Source organism: Paramisgurnus dabryanus, chromosome 7 (genome assembly GCF_030506205.2).
Source record: "Paramisgurnus dabryanus chromosome 7, PD_genome_1.1, whole genome shotgun sequence".
In the NCBI taxonomy this organism is placed as follows: domain Eukaryota; kingdom Metazoa; phylum Chordata; class Actinopteri; order Cypriniformes; family Cobitidae; genus Paramisgurnus; species Paramisgurnus dabryanus.
Window position 1 is genome coordinate 26,965,263 of NC_133343.1, and position 19,788 is coordinate 26,985,050.

A 19,788-nucleotide genomic window follows, 5' to 3' on the forward strand; every position below is an offset into this window, starting at 1 on the left:
TTTTCCTATTTATGTTTTGTGATTTGTATAGTCACACCATGGACCCTATCTTGCACCCAGCGCAATTGACTTTGTCAGTGACGCATGTATCATTCATATTTTGCACCGGCGCACAGCGGGTTTTTCCCTCCACAGACGCACGTCGGCAAACTAGGGAATGAACTTGCACTCCCTGGGTGGTTGCGGCGCAAACTTTACCTCATGCTTTTTTGCAGTTTCAAAAAACAATTGCGCCACTGACCAAAAAAAAACTAGTCTAAAGTCAGTGGCGCGTTGCGCATGGTTCATTATGCTATTTTAAGGGCGCATGCTTGACCATAATGTATTTGACTGCTCTTACAAGAACGTCGGGCTCCTCGGCTGTGAACCGCTCCTGGCGTGCGCCTGGTAAGTCCGTCATAATAATAGCAACCCGCCATGGAACTTGCGCCCTTGCGTTTAAAGGGAATGTTGGATGACGTTCTGATTGGTTTATTTGACGTTACGCCCAAACCACACCTATGAATAATGAACCTACTTCAGACCAACCTCTTATTGATTTGCGCCCGGCGCAAGAGTTATTTCTCCCGCCGGGAAAATAGCAACAGCGCCCAAGATCCGCCCACAAAGTCACTTGCGCATTGCGCTTCGTACTTGCGTTTCAGATCGTTAAAATAGGGCCCCATGTACAAATAACAAGGTCATATGAGACACAGCCATCTTTAAACAGTATCCATACTAGGAACTATATTCTCAAAAGGCGAAGCACTGCTACTTGGGCGGAGTGATTTGCACAACTCTGACCAAACTCTCTGCTCCTCACCAGGGGGCTTCTCGTGTGCTGCAAGCAAATCACTCCGCCCAAGTAGCAGTGCTTCGCCTTCTGAGAATATAGTTCCCAGTATGTATACGGTGTCTAATATGACATTTGTAAATAGGAAAATGTTTGCGTTATTTTGTCACTTATTGAGAGCAGTATGCTAGCTGGAGCCATTCACTTCCAGTCTTTGTGCTTAGCTAAGCTTGTGTGGGCTGCGTCAGACAAAGTTACAGCATGCACGGAGATAAGAAAGGTATGTATGGACTTATCTAACTCTGGGGGATACGGTGAATAAGATAAATTCCCAAAATGTGGGCATGTTCCTTTAAAATCTTGACAAATGCGGACAAATGAGAGATGAACAAAAGTGTCCCCTGGCTCTCCATTTATCCTATATTGCTGTCTAGGAGGAACAACCGAGACAACAAAAATGTCTCATTTAAAATGTATTTTTAAACAGCTGACTTGAATGTCAAATGTGCTTCTCCGGTCTTTGACGTTTTTCCTTCACTGCTCTTAATCTCTTTCCATCAGCGTGACTGTTTGATGTGACACATTCTTGTGTGTCCATTAGCACTGTTATGCTTTGCCAAAAATTAGCCAATTCTTCCTGTTTCCAGCATGAATACATGAATATAGACTCATTTCATGACTCATTCTCATGAAGCTTTTATAAGAGCTAAGTGCTTTATTCTTGAAAGAGGAAAGGAGATTGAAAAGTGAAAGTTAAGAACCAAAAGAGTAAAAGAATGAATGAAAAGTATGGATACAGTAAAACAAAAGGGCAGAACATGGCTGGGCATTACAATAATATATATTTTTTATGTATTATTTTACAGTTATGTACATTTAAGACTAAACTATGGCTTTTTGATTGTGGATATTATCCTTCCTGATCCTGATTAATCATGCATTAAAGCATTTAACTTACAATTAAATAAACATATAGCAAACGACCTTTGAGTTTGTAAGGTTGAGGAATAATAAAGTGATTAATTTGCGCCTTTACCCCAAAATGTTTACAGGAGTCTCAGTGTGGCATTTGTCATATATTCAATTAGTTAAAATAAATTTTTCTAAAAATCCAGTTTTCTGGCTTTTAGGTGACCCTTATAGAGATTTTTTAGATATATCCTCCAGCTGGAGAAGGCAAGAAAATAAATGGAAAATGTCCTTCACCATAATTCCTTGTCGTTCTTTCTTATGTGGGCCATGAAGGTGACCTTGTTTAGAAAAAAAATGTATTCCCATCCAAGGCCACAATGTGTATGTGTGTAACTACGTTTTGCCACACCTGACAATGACCAGTGACTTGAAAAAATTTACCAGATATAAATACTTTTAATAGCTATGTTTTTCTACATCATCTGCACTATGCATGTACTATGTACTGTATTACCATTAGTTAGCTACATTAGTTAACCTGAAATGACGATAAATAATACTTTGACACCGTTTTATATACTTGCCAGTGCCATACTTGCATTTGGCGCTTGCTGAGTGTTAATTTCAGGCCCTGTGTGTAAGTTTACACATATGCAGCACATGTGAATGCAGGCATGTGTGATGATAAAAATCTTAATGCGAGTTCTCACGTGATGTCATTATTTCTCTCTCTCTCTCTCTCTCTCTCGACCCTCCACTGGGATACGCACTCCTAATCAGTTTCTTCACAGCTGATTACTTTTCTGAGAATACATGGAGGCTGTATCTTGTATTCTCTGATTCTGTTCTCTCTCTCTTTCTCTCCCTTTCTCAGCCTGCACCCCCTCTCTCTTCTGCTCATTGTAAACTAGCATCTGATCCAATGATGGAATGCAGGGCCCAAAAATAGCACCCCATCATGTGCTCATCCCTTGAGTATCTGCCCCTGGCCAAATAAGATAAATTTTGCACAGAGCCTGAAACTGTATTGTCATCACAAACCGTTCCATGTAATAGATGTTATCCACACCATAGACATTATATACGTAGACGCATCATGACATGCTGGAACATAATCCAGCATCACCGCCATATTGGTTGGGTCTCCTCACTCTAAAATAGCACCAGAATCAATCGTAGTCAATGGAGAGCGAGCAACTATGCCGGTATTTTGTGCAGCTTATGGTTGTAATAACTGGTGCAGTATGGATATCAGATCGCATGGGATTAGGTTTCACAGGTTAGATTGAACAATCATTTTGGTTATTTTACCATTTATAATATTATGGCATTGTAACTTACGTTACTTACGTGTAACCAAACTGTGTAAAAATTTGGTAAAATTCAGGAAGTTATGATTATTGTAGATAGGGATACACGTCTTTTATTTAGGGGGGGCATTGGGGACCCATCCAAGATGGCGGCAGCGCTGATACGTCAGCTACAATAGGCAGCGTCAGTCTATGAGGTGTCTACGTATGTCTATGATCCACACTGAGAGTGTTAGGGATTAACAGGCATTACAGATTATAGTAATAGCATTACTATAATGTTGGAAGGCTAAATGCAAAAATTATGTTTGTATTATAATAGTTTATAATCTTATTCTAGTTGTTATTCTACAAAGGATGTGTATTGCTTGCTTATTAGTGTTAAACCGATATTCAATTTTTTGTATTATTTGATATAATTATATAGCATTATCTGATAACCATGCATGATGCTTGGCAAGTTTTTCATATACTGTATTTGGCCCTGAAAATCACATTCGGTCAACCACTGCTAGGCATTGGAATGCATACTGTACAGTATATGTAATATAACAAAATAAATATTATTATTAGGATCAAAAAATTGTTTAAAAGTAGTCATTAATTCCAAATAAAAATAAATGGAAAACATTAGAAGAGAATGCGGCCTACGTTGGTTTGGAAGCCTCAGCCTGGTCCGTCTGTAGCTTCTCTCCACCCTCCACTTCCATTGTGCAGTACACGATGCGGTTGGGAGCCAGGGACTTCAAACCCTGAACTTCCATAATCACCACCTATACATGAGGAACATTCATCCATGAAGAACATTCAGCTGTATTGCATCTGCAGACATGCCTTGTGGCACTTACTTAAATGGACATTCCACTTTTTTGGAAATATGCTCATTTTCCAGTTCCCCTAGAGTTAAACATTTGATTCTTACCGTATTGGAATCCATTCAGCTGATCTCCATGTCTTGCGGTAGCACTTTTAGCATAGCTTAGAAACAATCCATTAAATAGTAGTCCCCGATAAATGCCGATATACACTAATAATACGTGACCGATAACCATTTTGAATTGCACAGCCGATATTATTCACAGCTATTTCATGTACTACGGCATTGGATCAGTCAGTCCTTATCGATCTGAAATCACTGTTAGTTTGAGTCGTTTATAACATGCATTTGAAAAAGCAACACTCGTCAAACATAATCATTATACATATTATATTTTTTATTATCATGAAAATACCTGAAAAGGTTTGAAAAACAGCAATTTAAATATATCCTTAAGCCATTTCTTGGAGCTGTGTGTGTATGGTTCTCATCTATTTAGCGCATATTGAGTTTCTGCACAAGAGCGCCCTCTGGCTTTTGGATGTAGTGGCGTTTCACCATAATTTATTGAGAAGCATCCTGTAGCAAGCATCATTTGCACCCTTAAACTTTGGTCACATTTTCAATCTTGTATTGCTCTTTCTGACATTCATTAAATAAGCATTGTTTACATCTATATTAAATCAACCCAAGCACCAAGAGAGCACCCATTCCATGGCTCCCCAAAACAAAAGAGACTCTAAAGACTCAAACCCAGCCTGTCAAACCTATAAAACACTGTCACACCAGCCGCTGTGGCTACTAAAGCTTTGCTACATTATAATCAACTGCACTGAAAACAAGCCAGACCAAGGTACAGTAGTATAACTAGAGCAAAACCTAAGACCTGAGAGCAGAGATTTCTCATAGGTGTTCGATATTCTCTGGGGTCATTTATCAAAAATGCAGTATATCGCTTTTTTAATATGCTGCAACCCTTTCTGTCTGCAGCTTTAGCAGCCTATGTATAATTTATGCAGTAGCAAGAAACTCCAGTAAAGATCTCACAGACCCATGTGTTAAACTAACACTGCAGCTGCTAATATTGCTAAATTTATCACTCCTTCTCACTTAAATTTTTTGTCAAAGTCTCATTAATTCAAAACGACAAAGCCAAAGGATATTTACAGTCTAAAGGGTGAGGTTAATCTTTAGCTTATGTAACATGTATGAACACAGATTTTTGTGTGATGAATTACTGCCTGCAAGCTAAAGAGCACCTATTATGCCCATTTTTACAAGATGTAATATAAATCTCAGGTGTGGCCAAAATGTGTCTTTAAAGTTTCAGCTCCAAATACCGCACACATCATTTATTATAGCATGTCCAAAACATTTGCTGTTTTTCTGACTGTACCTTTAAATGTAAATAAGCTACTGCTCCTCACTCCCTTACCAAAAGAGACAGTGAGCGCTTTTAGTTAAAATCTGATCCCTGAGCTAAATCTGAGCTCACTATCCTACTGGCAGACAGCATACAACTCCCTGAGGGCAGAACCTATGGTAATTATGGACTGTCAGTGGCAATGAGTGGGACATTATCAGTGTGACATCATATTAACAAGAGAATCAAAACAGCATGCACTCTAAAAAACAAACGGTGCTATATAGCACCAAAACAGTTGCTTTGGATCGTAACGATAGAAGAACCATTTTTAGTGCCATATAGCACCGGTGAAGAACCAGTGAAGCACCAGTGAAGCACCTGTGTAGAACCATATAGTGCTATGTAGAACCATATGTGGTGCTATATGGCCCCTATATGGTTCTACACTGGTGCTTCACTGGTGCTTCACTGGTTCTTCACTGGTTCTTCACCGGTGCTATATGGCACTAAAATGGTTCTTCTATCGTTACGATCCAAAGCAATTGTTTTGGTGCTATATAGCACCGTTTGTTTTTTTAGAGTGTGTCTAATGAGACTACATTGCTTTAAAGGCCATTCCACTTTTTTAAACATTTGATTTTTACCGTTTTGGAATGCATTCAGCTTATTTTAAGTGGCGCTACACTCTAAAAAAACAAACGGTGCTATATAGCACCAAAACAATTGCTTTGGATCGTAACGATAGAAGAACCATTTTAGTGCCATATAGCACCGGTGAAGAACCAGTGAAGCACCAGTGAAGCACCAGTGAAGCACCAGTGAAGCACCAGTGTAGAACCATATAGGGGCCATATAGCACCACATATGGTTCTACATAGCACTATATGGTTCAACACAGGTGCTTCACTGGTGCTTCACTGGTTCTTCACCGGTGCTATATGGCACTAAAAATGGTTCTTCTATCGTTACGATCCAAAGCAACTGTTTTGGTGCTATATAGCACCGTTTGTTTTTTTAGAGTGTAGCGCCACTTAAAATAAGCTGAATGCATTCCAAAACGGTAAAAATCAAATGTTTAAAAAAGTGGAATGGCCTTTAAAGCAATGTAGTCTCATTAGACACACTCTAAAAAAACAAACGGTGCTATATAGCACCAAAACAATTGCTTTGGATCGTAACGATAGAAGAACCATTTTAGTGCCATATAGCACCGGTGAAGAACCAGTGAAGCACCAGTGAAGCACCAGTGTAGAACCATATAGGGGCCATATAGCACCACATATGGTTCTACATAGCACTATATGGTTCTACACAGGTGCTTCACTGGTGCTTCACTGGTTCTTCACCGGTGCTATATGGCACTAAAAATGGTTCTTCTATCGTTACGATCCAAAGCAACTGTTTTGGTGCTATATAGCACCGTTTGTTTTTTAGAGTGTAGCACTGTCACGGTTCGATCCGTGTCATGTTTTGTGTTTGTCTCTGATCCTTGTCACCTGGACTTTCATTGACTGATTACATTAACTCATTACACCTGTTCCTTGTTTGATTGTCTGTGTATTTATACCCTTGTTTTCTGTCATTCACTCACCGGTTCATCGTCGCCTGTTACCTGTTGTGCTCTGTTTTGTTCCAGTTTTACCTGCCTGTTGGTTTGCTCGTGTTTTGTTTGATGTTATTTATTTGAATAAATGTAATTTTGTCCGTAACCTGCATCTGCATTCTCCTTCGTGTTCCTCGCCTTTCGTCCCGAATCCTGACAAGCACTTTTAGCATAGCTTAGCACAATCCATTGAGTCTGATTAGACCTTTAGCATTGCACAAAAAACAAATAACCAGAGAGTTTCGATATTTTTCCTATTTAAAACTTGACTCTTCTGTAGTTACATCGTGTACTAAGACCAACAGAAAATTAAAAGTTATGATTTTCTAGGCAGATATGGCTAGGAACTATACTCTCAAACTGGCGTAATAATCAAGGGCTTTGCTGATGTAACATGGCTGCAGCAGGCGTAGTGATATTACGCACTGCCCGTAAATAGTAATTGAAAGTAACCAAGGGGACTATTTTCCGGCAGGGCATAACATCACTACACCTGCAGCCAAAATCAGCAAAGTCACTGACTATCATGCCAGTATGAGAGTATAGTTCCTAGCCATATCTGCCTAGAAAATCGCAACTTTAGGGCTCTATCTTACACCCGGCACAATGCAGCGCAATGCGCGACGCAAGTGTCTTTCGCTAGTTTCCACCCTAATTTTCACGTTTAGCGCTGCGTTGTTTAAATAGCAAATGCATTTGCGCCCATGGGCGTTCTGGTCTGAAAACGAGGTGTGTTCAGGCGCATTGTTGGCGCGTTGCTATTTTGAGGCAACTATGAGGCGCAATGTGTTTTATGTTATTAAAGAGCGCATTAGTAAAATGCGCCTATACACGGGAGGACAACGCGGGTTTGCTTATCACAATTAGAAAAAAAAAGATTAAAGGCTTGAATGTAAAAGATTATTATTGAGTCTCTTGGACATAAATGAGGACTAATTATGAGACGTTAGAAGGCGTAAAGAGCTGCTTCACCTGTACCCTGGTAAGTAAATAAATGCTTTGCTTTGAACAAATGCGTCTGTTTTTAAATGTTTTTTTTAGTTTTCAGTTTACAAAGTCCGTCATCTAAATAGGGATTAGACATAGCGCCAGCGCAACTTGCTTTTAAAGGGGATGAGAGCTGTGACTCTCATTGGTTTACTGCACGTTACGCCCAAAATACTCCCATTACAATAGGACCTACCCTTTCGACCATGCGCTCGGCGCAAAAACCATTTTTCCCATCGTTAAATTAGCAACAGTGGATTCGGACACGCCCATTTAGACGTTGCGCTGTGCGCTTTAGACAATGCGCTTAGATCGTTAAAATAGAGCCCATAATTATCTTAGTACACGATGTAACTACAGAAGAGTCAAGTTTAAATAGGAAAAATATCGAAACTCTTTGGGTTTTTTTTTACGCGATGCTAATGGTCTAATCAGATTCAATGGATTGTGCTAAGCTATGCTAAAAGTGTTAGCACCACACCCGGAGATCAGCTGAATGGATTCCAAAACAGTAAGAATCAAATGTTTAACTCTAGGGGAGCTGGAAAATGAGCATATTTTTAAAAAAGTGTAGTGTCCCTTTAATGGAGATTAAAAAAGAAGTGGGTGGATTTTTTCCATTGTAGAGTGGTTGTGTTCACACACTGCCAAAACACATTTATGTCCAAACAAGGTGGATTTTGCATAATAGGTGCCCTTTAAAACAACATTTGAGATTTCACAGGCTACATACTTCTAATTATTATACTCAAGTCAGCCTATTTACACCCACATGTATGCATTTATACAGCATTTAAAAAACTATTAAAGACCAAAACAGACAAACCTAGTGAATTATGTAATAACAAGGGACAGGTCAAAGGTGCTGCACAAGACCATATAACTATTTTTGATAGAACATTTAACATCTAAATAAAACTTTTGATTAACCAAAAGATTATTTGAATTGAAAAAATTTTTATTTAGCCTATAAAAAGGTAAGAAAATAAATTGTTTTTAAAAATCTTCTTTGGAAGATTTTGAAGAACCCTTTGTAGCACTTTTATATTTATATTATATTATAAAGTTTAAAGACCATGTCCTTGTATAATACTTCTCTACAGCTCTGAGAACAGTGCTTTAATGAGATGATTAATACAATATTAGGTCTATATAGAAGGGTCTCATATATAGTGACAATACTCTTCACGGAAAAGGTCAGTAGATGACAAGCCTAATGGTACAGGGCCTGAAACAGAATTTTAATGGGTTGGCCTACTCTTCACTCACTGGGTCTATTGAAAAGGTAAAAAGGACCCTAGGTGATCCCCCTCATTATAGGGCCCTGGCTTTGTCCACAGAATGTAAATACTGCCCAAGGGTCAGAACAGTTCTTACCTCAAGTGTGAAAGACAGCACAACATCAGACTTGGACAGCTGGTTTTCATCTTCCTGACCCATATCAATGATGGAGGTGTTGTGTCCCCTCTTTAGCTTCTGCAGTTTGAATTCTCCTCCCTTTGAGACCGGCATGCTCTCAAGGTTTGCCATGAGCTGGTTGACCGAGCTCTTCAGCTCTTCGATATACATAGCCTCCATCTCCTTCGACACAAACTTGGGAAATTTGCCAGCCTGGAGTTTTAAAGAAGCAGCAGAGAAAATATAAACTTCATTTTAGGCATCGTTTTACTTCAACACTGTCAGAACCAATACTCTCTAGCTGTCACTGGGGCTGTACCCTTTAAAAAGGACACCTAGAGTTCATATTAGTGCATCAGAGGTACATATTGAAACCAAAGATCGTGCAAATGAGTACCTCAAAGGTACAGTTCATATTGGTAGCAAACGTACACATGTCTGTACCTAAAAACTCATGTATGTTGCGTGCAATACCCTATAGACTATATTAAATATTTTGGAATATATACACTCACCTAAAGGATTATTAGGAACACCATACTAATACTGTGTTTGACCCCCTTTCGCCTTCAGAACTGCATTAATTCTACATGGCATTGATTCAACAAGGTGCTGAAAGCATTCTTTAGAAAGGTTGGCCCATATTGATAGGAAAGCATCTTGCAGTTGATGGAGATTTGTGGGATGCACATTCAGGGCATGAAGCTCCCGTTCCACCATATCCCGAAGATGCTCTATTGGGTTGAGATCTGGTGACTGTTGGGGCCATTTTAGTACAGTGAACTCATTGTCATGTTCAAGAAACCATCTGAGAAAATCAACAGAAATCGAGACTCATCAGACCAGGCAACATTTTTCCATTCTTCAACGGTCCAATTTGTGAGCTCGTGCAAATTCTAGTCTCTTTTTCCTATTTGTAGTTGAGATGAGTGCTACCCGATGGGGTCTTCTGCTGTTGTAGCCCATCCGCCTCAAGGTTGTGCGTGTTGTGGCTTCACAAATGCTTTGCTGCATACCTCGGTTGTAACGAGTGGTTATTTCAGTCAAAGTTGCTCTTCTATCAGCTTGAATCAATCGGCCCATTCTCCTCTGACCTTTAGCATCAACAAGGCACACAGGACTGCCACATACTGGATGTTTTTCCCATTTCACACCATTCTTTGTAAACCCTAGAATGGTTGTGTGTGAAAATTCCAGTAACTGAGCAGATTGTGAAATACTCAGACCGGCCCGTCTGGCACCAATATACATTCCACAATCAAAATTGCTTAAATCACCTTTCTTTCCCATTCGGACATTCAGTTTGGAGTTCAGGAGATTGTCTTGACCAAGACCACACCCCTAAATGCATTGAAGCAACTGCCATGTGATTGGTTGGTTCGATAATTGCATTAATGAGAAATTGAACAGGTGTTCCTAATAATCTTTGAGTGAGTGTATTTGTATATTTTATTAGGTTTTTTAATAAGGTTAAAATACATAGGTCTATGTAGCAATGTAACTTGCATGATGTCCCCAAACCTTTCGCCTCAACAACAAAACATACATTGTAAACTTTTTCTATACAACCTGAATATGTGTGCAACCCCCATCCACCCTCACGGTTCCCACCAATTTTGTATTGAAGCAACGGCCATGGTTTGTTTGACAGGAATTTTTTTCAGGACCGAATATATGGATATAGTCCTACTTGGCAAAATCACGGCCAGTCAGTTTGAATTATGAAGTAAATTTGGGTGCATAAACTTTATTGGCAGAGATGCAGTAGATCAGATGCCAGTAGTGTTTACAGCACCTCCAGTGCATCTCTGTCCACAAGTGATGAGACTTACCCGTGCAATCTGATCAGCCATCTGCAGGCGGCCATCCAGTTCTCTCCTGATCTGAGCTGCTTGCTCATCCAAATTATCCAACTGTGAGCACACAGATGCACACACATTAGGTATCATCACACCACACTCATAGCTTCAAGCACTCATACCAGTCTATACATCACCAGAAGGCAGTTAATCAATTGACCTCTGTAAAAGTGTCCCTGCACCCCATGAGTGACATAACAGGGGTCACTGGGGTCACATTTTGAAGAGGTAAATGGTCACATGAATACTGAATAGAGCTGAAAGGGCAAGCACCTGTTCTTTATTATCATACGTAATTAAATGTAAGTGATCTCTTGTGTTTTGGCTTAATGGTTGAATCTGTCCATGTTTCTCCTCAATATCAAAGGGATTCAATTATTGTAACATTATTTTTATGGCAATTAAGCATCTTTTGTGTTTTAATTACTACATGAATATAAAATGTGAATGTCAAAATGTAATGATATTATTTTAATGGTGCTGTAAATAAGTGATATATAATACTGGAAAAACTGCATAATAATAAAGTCTAATTATTATATCCAATTAGAAAAAAAAACGTATTTGTGAGTTTTTGTTCTGCTCAACGCATTACAATACAAATAAAGATACACTAATACAAATAAAACTATTTAAAAAAATTTTTAACCAAGCAGATATGGGGCACCCTTGACTTCCATAGTATTATTTTTCCTACTATCTTTATCTTCATGCTTTTAATTCACTAATATTTTAAGCTAGATCTCTATGTGTTTGTCTCCATACAAATTTATTTAAGCCGCAGCATAAAAGATCTAATACACATTCTGTAACCATTTGGGTGATTCTCGCGGAATTAGACTTATGAGGTGTCATGAAACATTTTGATAAAAAAGTAAATGCAAAGTAAGAGTATCCAAAATAAGAAGCACACAGTTACAAACATCTCTTCATGTACTGTAGTATTTTGCACATGATTTTAAATGACATCATACGAACCAATTTTGTTGTTTTTCCAAATTTAAGGGGAAATTTTTCATTACCGCAACCTGCCCATGACTGGATTTGGGTTCTTTGACATGGAAATATTTATAATTAAAAAATCTACAAAATATAAAGCTTCAGTGCATGTTATACTATACAGTCATTTACAGTAAAGAAACATGTGGTATTTGGTGATCATTGGTAAATGTAGAGACAATAATAAGGTATATAAATGTGTCCAAGACCAATTTTTTCATACTCCCTCAAGGAACTAATATTTTCAAAAAAACAACATGTTAGAAGGGACATAATTGACTGTGACACTCAAGATGGCTACCAGGTAAGCAGTTGTTATTTTTTCTCTCCAGATAAAAGTTAAATTTTGTTTGTCATAGTACCTAGACAACTTTTTAGTTCTCATTACCGAAACATGAGTTCCTAAAGCATATATTAATGTATTATCATGTTGCTGTAATGATAATTTTTGATAATGATAATCTAAAAAATTTAAATAATTCTTTAGGAAATATTGTTTAAATCCTCTAAATATAATGGTTATAGTAAGTGCAGACCTTAATCTTATGTGCAAAAAAAATTGGCTTCAAGGGCTTCTTTAAAAATCTGATGCTGGACACCTTCTGAGTCTGGATTTTGTGAGATTTACCCATTTTCCCTGCCCATTGCCCAAACACATATATGTATATGTATGTGTGTATGTGTGTGCGTGCGTGCGTGTGTGTGTGTGTATGTGTATATATATACACAGACATATATACATACATACATACATACATACACTATGCCTACATTTTACAATAAAGCATGAACTACATCAGACTCTAGGGAAGATGGGAAAACCCTATGGAAAAGTAAATCTGATGTTCTGACACAGAGAAAATCTCTTCACCCATGACAACACCCATGATAAAGTTGCGTGTCTGTGGGTGTGTGAGCGTGTCACTGCCTGTTAGTGTGTGTTATGACATACGAAGCATTCCCATCACTTCCTGTATATGTCACTCTCCTCCTCTGGTCCCCTGAATCCAGGGCCGAGAGCAGCACGGCAACCCTTACCATGGCGACAGTCATTCCGGGGTGGGAGACCCTGTCACATGAGAGTCTTCGTCCCCTAGAGACCTGTCTATCTTCTGTTTTGTTCTCGAGGGGTTGTATTCTAATTAAGCATGGCTCAGCAAATAAAAGTCTGTGTGTGTATGTGTGTGTGCATGCATGCGTGCTTGGCTTTAAGAATACTGTAGACATAGAGACAACATGGTATTGAGGTTGTAGCATTCCCATTTAGACTTTTATACAGCAGAATACTATGTTCAACTAAAAGCTTTTGTTTAAATTATTGAACATCACCCCTTGGTCTTCTAATCTTAGGCTGTCACATTGTCTAACTCGTTTTATGTAAAAACATTGAAAACATTTTGATATAGGCAGAGTTATGATGACCCAATAACTTGTTTATTTATCCAAGCTGGCTAAGGACAGAGTTGTTGCCATTATTAAATGTTTTAAATGTAACAGATGTTGTCAATGAAATTTCTAAGTATTTCATGCATGTGGTTCACAAATAGGCCATTTTAAACCATTAACATGAGACATCTGTGACTTTAAAGCTGGTTAGGAATCGCGTGGTAAACTGACTGCAGGTGAAAGACACTCAGTATATTTAGCAAGCTTCTGTTCTGTTTGGAGTACAAGGTAAATGCCTCTTTCATCGAAAGCTAGTTTTAATAATAGATGACAAACAAATGGAAGTGAAGCTCTACGTTTTTTTCTATACAGAGGTCAGCATTAGTGTATTTAATACCTCTGTTTATTTAGGAGACGAACCAGCTGTAACTACAGTAAAGCTTGGCCTGAAAGATGTGTTTAACATTAAAACATTAGAATTTTTACAGTGCCTGTAAAATTTATAATCAATTGAGTTTAAATAAAGTTTAATATATAAAAGAAAACTAAGCTGACAACTACATACAGTAAAGTCTACAGAGATTTGAAAGAGCAACATCTGAGCAACCTGTTTTCAGCCTAAAGAAAATATTGATTATGATTTTGTTTAATACATAATTTAAGCATTTTCAATTTAATTTCAACATGATGAAGACCCAGTAATTCATATTTGTTGTTTGCTGTTTTGTTTATCTGTGGCAAGCAGTAAACACAATTATTCAGGCCTGGCCGAGACACTAAAATGAAATTCAAAGACTCTAATTAGAGTTGCAATCTTGCTTATATTAGGCCCTTTATTTCCAAACCTCAGCGAGGTTTTCAAAAACCCTCAAAGCACTTTTGGTTTCATGTCCGACATTAACCCTTTCAGCACAATGCGGGCATCGGGTTTGGAACGATGATGGACACTTTCAGTGCCTTTAACCTGATTGAGAAGAGTTAGACACTGTCTCAATCCGAGGGAACTTCCGACAGCTGTTACCCCAGATTTCTCCACGCAGAGACTCACAGCATCAATAATTCATTAACACATTTAGATTTGCTGATGGCAGGAACTGCGTCTCGCTTTTCTCATCCCCCCTCCACTGTTTTCTGCTGTCACCACATTCGTTCGCAACGTTTCGCTCTCCATCACCTCCCCACCTGTTTTTGATTCTCTCTCTTCCCTTGAAGGCTCCTCTGTCGCGTGTGGGAGAGTGACATCTGTGATACTGCGAGAAGTAACGGGGCAGATAGCACAGTGACTGCACCCTACAGTCTGACCTTCAGCTGTCCACTGATATATTGCAAACCCTGACATCTTGCCCACTTTATTATTGATCTACTGGCCAATCCAGCAGATAGGAAGTGACAGAGATTGCACACATGCAATGGGTGGAGTGAAGAACTAGTTAGCAAATGACTAAAATTTTTTCAGTGTTTTACTATGTTCTTACCTCAGCTTTATTCAATGCGTGCACTTAATCTTTGTACAGCGCATCGTGAATTTGTTAGCATTTACCCTAGCCCCATTCATTTTGATCCAAACAGGGATGAATTTAGAAGCCACTAAACACTTCCAGGTTTTCCTTATTTAAAGACTGTTACATGAGTGGTTACACGAGTAAGTATGGTGGCACAAAACAAAACGTGGTGAATTTTAAGCGGATAAAAAATGAGAACTATATTGTATGGCGGAAGAGCACTTAGTTTGCAGCACTTCGACCTCGGGCGAAGTAATATTGACGGAAATTTGAGCGAGAGGGGGAGTAGGCAGACGTGATTATGTCACTGCGCTCCAAAGTCGAAGTGCTGCAAACTAAGTGCTCTTCCACCACACAATATAGTTCTCATTATTTATCCGCTTAAAAAAATCAACAATCAACGTTTTGTTTTGGTGCCACCATACTTACTCGTGTAACTACTCACAAACAGCCTTTAAAGGTGCAGTGTGTAATTTTAAGAAGGATCTTTTAATAGAAATGCTAAATAATATACAAAACTATATTAGCAGGGGTGTATAAAGACCTTTTATAATGAACCGTTATGTGTTTATTACCTTAGAACGAGACGTTTTAATCTACATACACCGAGGGTCCCCTTACATGGAAGTCGCCATTTTGTGCTGCCATTTTTCTACAGAAGCCCTTAATGGACACATTTTTGTACTACGGTAAATTGTCTCCGACGATGACATGTTTGTCCGGTGGCGGCTACCGTAGCTTTTCTATTTGTTTCAAAAGCAAGGGGGGAGCAGTGGACTAAGCCGTTGGTTGCAATTCCCAACCTCACCACTAGATGCCGCTAAAATTTACACACTGCACCTTTAAATAGGGAAAACATGGAAGTGTTTGGTGACTTCTAAACAGCTCCCTGTTTGGATCCTAAGGAATGAATGGCGCTAGGCTAAATGCTAACACATTCAGGACGTGCTGTACAAAGATGACGTGCACGCATTGAAAAAAAAATAAGTATGTATTAATTTGTCCAAGCTAAGGTAAAAACATTAGCCTGACGTTGTCATACTCAATTCTAGTCAGAATTTGAGTCTGATACCGCTCCATTGAGCTAAAATTATGAGGCGTGTCTCAACCGAAAAATGCCTCTCCACTTAATTGGATAGACCTATGACCAATCAGAGCAACGGAGTGTGTGACGTATGTTGAAATGCCGTCTTTTGCAGCCTGACCGAACTGCTAGTAATTTCGCTACAATGATACTAACATCATTGTAATTAAACAGTGAGTTAGCGAAGGTACATCAACACCTACTATGTTTACAACATTTCATTTATATCACAACATTAAGTATTTACTAAGTCATACAGTAAGACTATCTCTTACCATTAGGTGAACTTCATCCACGACGATAGCTACCCATTACGTAAAATATCGGAGCCTAGCATGTCCCTCCACTTATTCAGCAGTCACGATTCCGGGCTTCCGAAAAGAAGCTGGCAACGACCGCTAATTATATCCATCTCGTCGTGCACGCCGAGTTGCATCGCCGTGATACCCATTTCAGTTGCTTCTTTAACTTTGTCCGCCATAAGTGCGACCAACTTTTGCAGAAATCCCGTAGGAAGGACGGCGAAAACATAAACAAATGCCTTGATCGCGTTTCTCTGTTCCTCTTTTTAAATCAATGCTCTGTCGATATCTTTTAGAACAGACTCAATGTCAGATTCCACACATCTGAATTCTCCAGCGGCAGCCATTTCATTGTAAACAGATTGAACACACGCGCTCTTTGGTGACGTGGTTGATACGTTACTGTTGATCATCTGTCCATCATCGTATAAAGCCCGCCCTCACAATTTGATTCGTCGGCCAGTTTTGGGACTCGCATAGTAGCTCCTCAACGGAAAAACGCCAGACCGATCTTCCCGTTTTTCAAAATGTGGTGGGCGGGGCTAAGATCGGCTGGCACCCAGGCTATAAAAACATAGTAAAATATTGAAAAACTGTGTTGTTTTCCTTTAATATAAATACTGTGATTATTTACATGCTATAGCTGAAATAAGTACATTCAGTATAGCTGTATATTTAGCTCCTGTATAGCTCAGTGGTAGAGCTTTGCATTAGCAGAACAAGAGGTCATGGGTTCGGACCCAGGGAACACATATATTGATAAAAAATATATGTATATCTTGTAATGCACTGTAAGTCGTTTTAGATGAAGGCATCCAAATGTGCACTGCAAAAAAAGTTTTTTAAGAAAAAAAATTCTTAGTATTTTTGTCTTGTTTTCAGTAAAAATCTTAAAAAATATCTAAAAAATCTTAAATTAAGATAAATAAAGACTCAAGAAAATATGTCTAAAAAGTCAAAAAAGTCGAAAAAAAACTGCCAATGGGATAAGCAAAAAAATCTTTAACATTTTTCTTAAACACTAAATTCAAGACAAAATCAAGAAAAATTAGCTTACCCCATTGGCAGATTTTTTTTGCTCGTTTTATGCACAAAATCACTTAAATTTGATATTTTTGGTCTAAACCAAGACTTATTTTCTTGGGTCGTTTTGCTCATCAAGAAAAAGTATCTTAATTTAAGAATTTTTAGATATTTTTACTGAAAACAAGACAAAAATACTAATAATTTTTCATTTTTTGCAGTGTGTGTAATGCAAAATAATCTTATTTACAGAAAGAGATTGTGGTAGAAATTCATAGATATAATTCAGGTTACATCTGCATGCATATGTGAGCTAATAAAATAACTTAAAATTAAAATGCCTCATGAATTAAAGCAGATAGCATGCACGCATTTGCTACTACAGTAAGTATGCAAACAGTGAGAGACTAATACAACTAAAAACCTAATGCAATACATTATAATACAATAATACATTAAAGGCACAAATATGCTTGTACGAGCCAAAAATCATTTTAGTGAATTTCATTGTGTTCTTTTATTTGTACATTAAAACAGCATGTCTTTATTGATCAACAATGACACATTCATAACTACACTTGATACTTATTTCAAAAGTAATTTTAAAAGTTTGTTCTGCTTTCAGCGTAGTATGTTCCTTATGTTTGGTTTGACCAAGAATTTTTAGTTAAGGTGCATCACTACTCTTAATTGATGGTTTCTATTTACTTCATAAAAGTCAAGCATGCTGCAGTCCATTATGTACCACATAATGAAACAGGCAGAATGGCAGAACTGTTCTTTTAAAAAAGACATAAGCAGCCACATTATTTTGACAGATTGTAAGAAATAAGAAAACCAATTACTGTATGTCCATTATTATATAGAACAAGTGCGTCAGTTCGGTACATGATAGCATGGAAGTGAATGATCTTTTGCAGTGTGTGTGTGTGCCGTAACCCTGCTGGTTCATTCTGAGTTGTTGATTAGTGGAGCACATAATTAGCTCCTGTCACTGGCTGCAATGAACCAACCTCTCTCTCCCCCTCTCTCTCTTTCTATTGAGAAAATGCACTGCTACTGTTTCCTCCATGCAGTTGTCACATTAAGAAACTGCTTTGAATTGTTGGCTCTGCTGGGCCGCCTAACTATGGATTGCATCAACTTTTCCAATTGTTCTTAAGGAGCTTTAAATTCTGGCACTTTAAATGCAAATCTACTGGCCTTACAAATTAAAATATATGTTGGGGGGGTGTTTCACAAAGGACAATGAGTCTGCCCGTATTTCACAAACACGCTATAATTATACTGTACATGCCTCCTACAGCAGTGATTTGCAGCCAGGGGTGTGTGAACCTAACCTCAGAGGGAACTTGAACAAGTTTCAGTGGGTTTCAATTTTGTTTAGATTTCTTTATGAACATACAGAACTGAATTACAACTTGTGTACGAGTTAAAGCTGGTTGTACTGAGAGAACAGGCTTTCTTTTAGTTCATATATCATAGGCCAAGGCTTTGTTCCTCAAGGGTGCTATATATTTTATCCAGGAGAAAGAGGTTTGGTTGCGTTCTTTGTATAAATTAGGTTGTGTGTGGGAATATATGTGCATATGTAATGCACGAGGACAGAGATAGATCTCCGCGACTTTTGCTTACAGATCTAGTTTCACAAAACGCAACAAAGTGCTATTTCTTAACACTTTGTTTCCACCATTCAAAGTACCAAAAACCAATATCGAAGCATTTAAGAAAACCAATTCAGTTTATAGCTTTGTCCCCATTCAGAGGATTCATCCTTTAAAGGTTGCATTCCAAGACTGCCTCGAATGTGTCAAGGCTGTCCCATTTCAAAGGCTCCTCAATACGGCCTAAAACTGTGTCCTTTTAAAACAAATCCTTTCACCAAGACGTGAAGTACAGAACTAATGGGTTTTTTGCAGTCTATAAAACTCATTGCAGGTGATGACTGGATTTGACTTTTGTGTATGTTTAAGGGGCAACACTTTAACTCATCATAAGATCATGTTTGCTAATGCATTAACAAATGTTAACAAACACAACCTAATTGTTAAGTGTTAATGTTTAAGGTTGGTTAAATTGATGGAGAACACTGTAAAGCCAAAATTCCTTGTTGCAATTCATTTCAACTTTCTTGACTAGTAAGTTTGCATGTTAAGTGCTATAATTGGGTCCCCATTGCTTCTATCAACCTAGAAAATGTGAAAAAGATCAACGAAGTAACTTTGTTTTGATAAACCATTCACTGCAAGCATGTGAAAAAGTTGGTCATTGAAATTTGGCTCCCTGTGATGTCAGAAGGAGATAATACCGCCCCTTAATCTGCACTGTCCAACCACAACCCTGCCATTTAGTGCAGAGATCAACTCATTTGCATTTAAAAGAACGTCTGATTTCGATATTTAGAAATCAGGGCAGTCGATGGCCGATATATGATGCCAATTTTCTTGGCTGATATGTTTGGCCGATTT

At 38.3% G+C, this 19,788-nt stretch overlaps 1 protein-coding gene across 14 annotated transcripts in view; it reads right to left on the bottom strand.

The window, feature by feature from the left end:
* Nucleotides 1-19,788, bottom strand: part of cadpsb (Ca2+-dependent activator protein for secretion b) — a 128,226-nt gene that overhangs the window by 63,991 nt on the left and 44,447 nt on the right. For all 14 annotated transcript variants that reach the window (XM_065279876.2, XM_065279875.2, XM_065279877.2 and 11 more), the window contains exons 4-6: nt 10,998-11,078; nt 9,145-9,378; nt 3,646-3,767 (exon numbers count right to left, since the gene is read on the bottom strand). In XM_065279876.2, the coding sequence (XP_065135948.1) occupies nt 3,646-3,767; nt 9,145-9,378; nt 10,998-11,078 (437 nt within the window). The remainder of the gene's footprint in view (nt 1-3,645; nt 3,768-9,144; nt 9,379-10,997; nt 11,079-19,788) is intronic.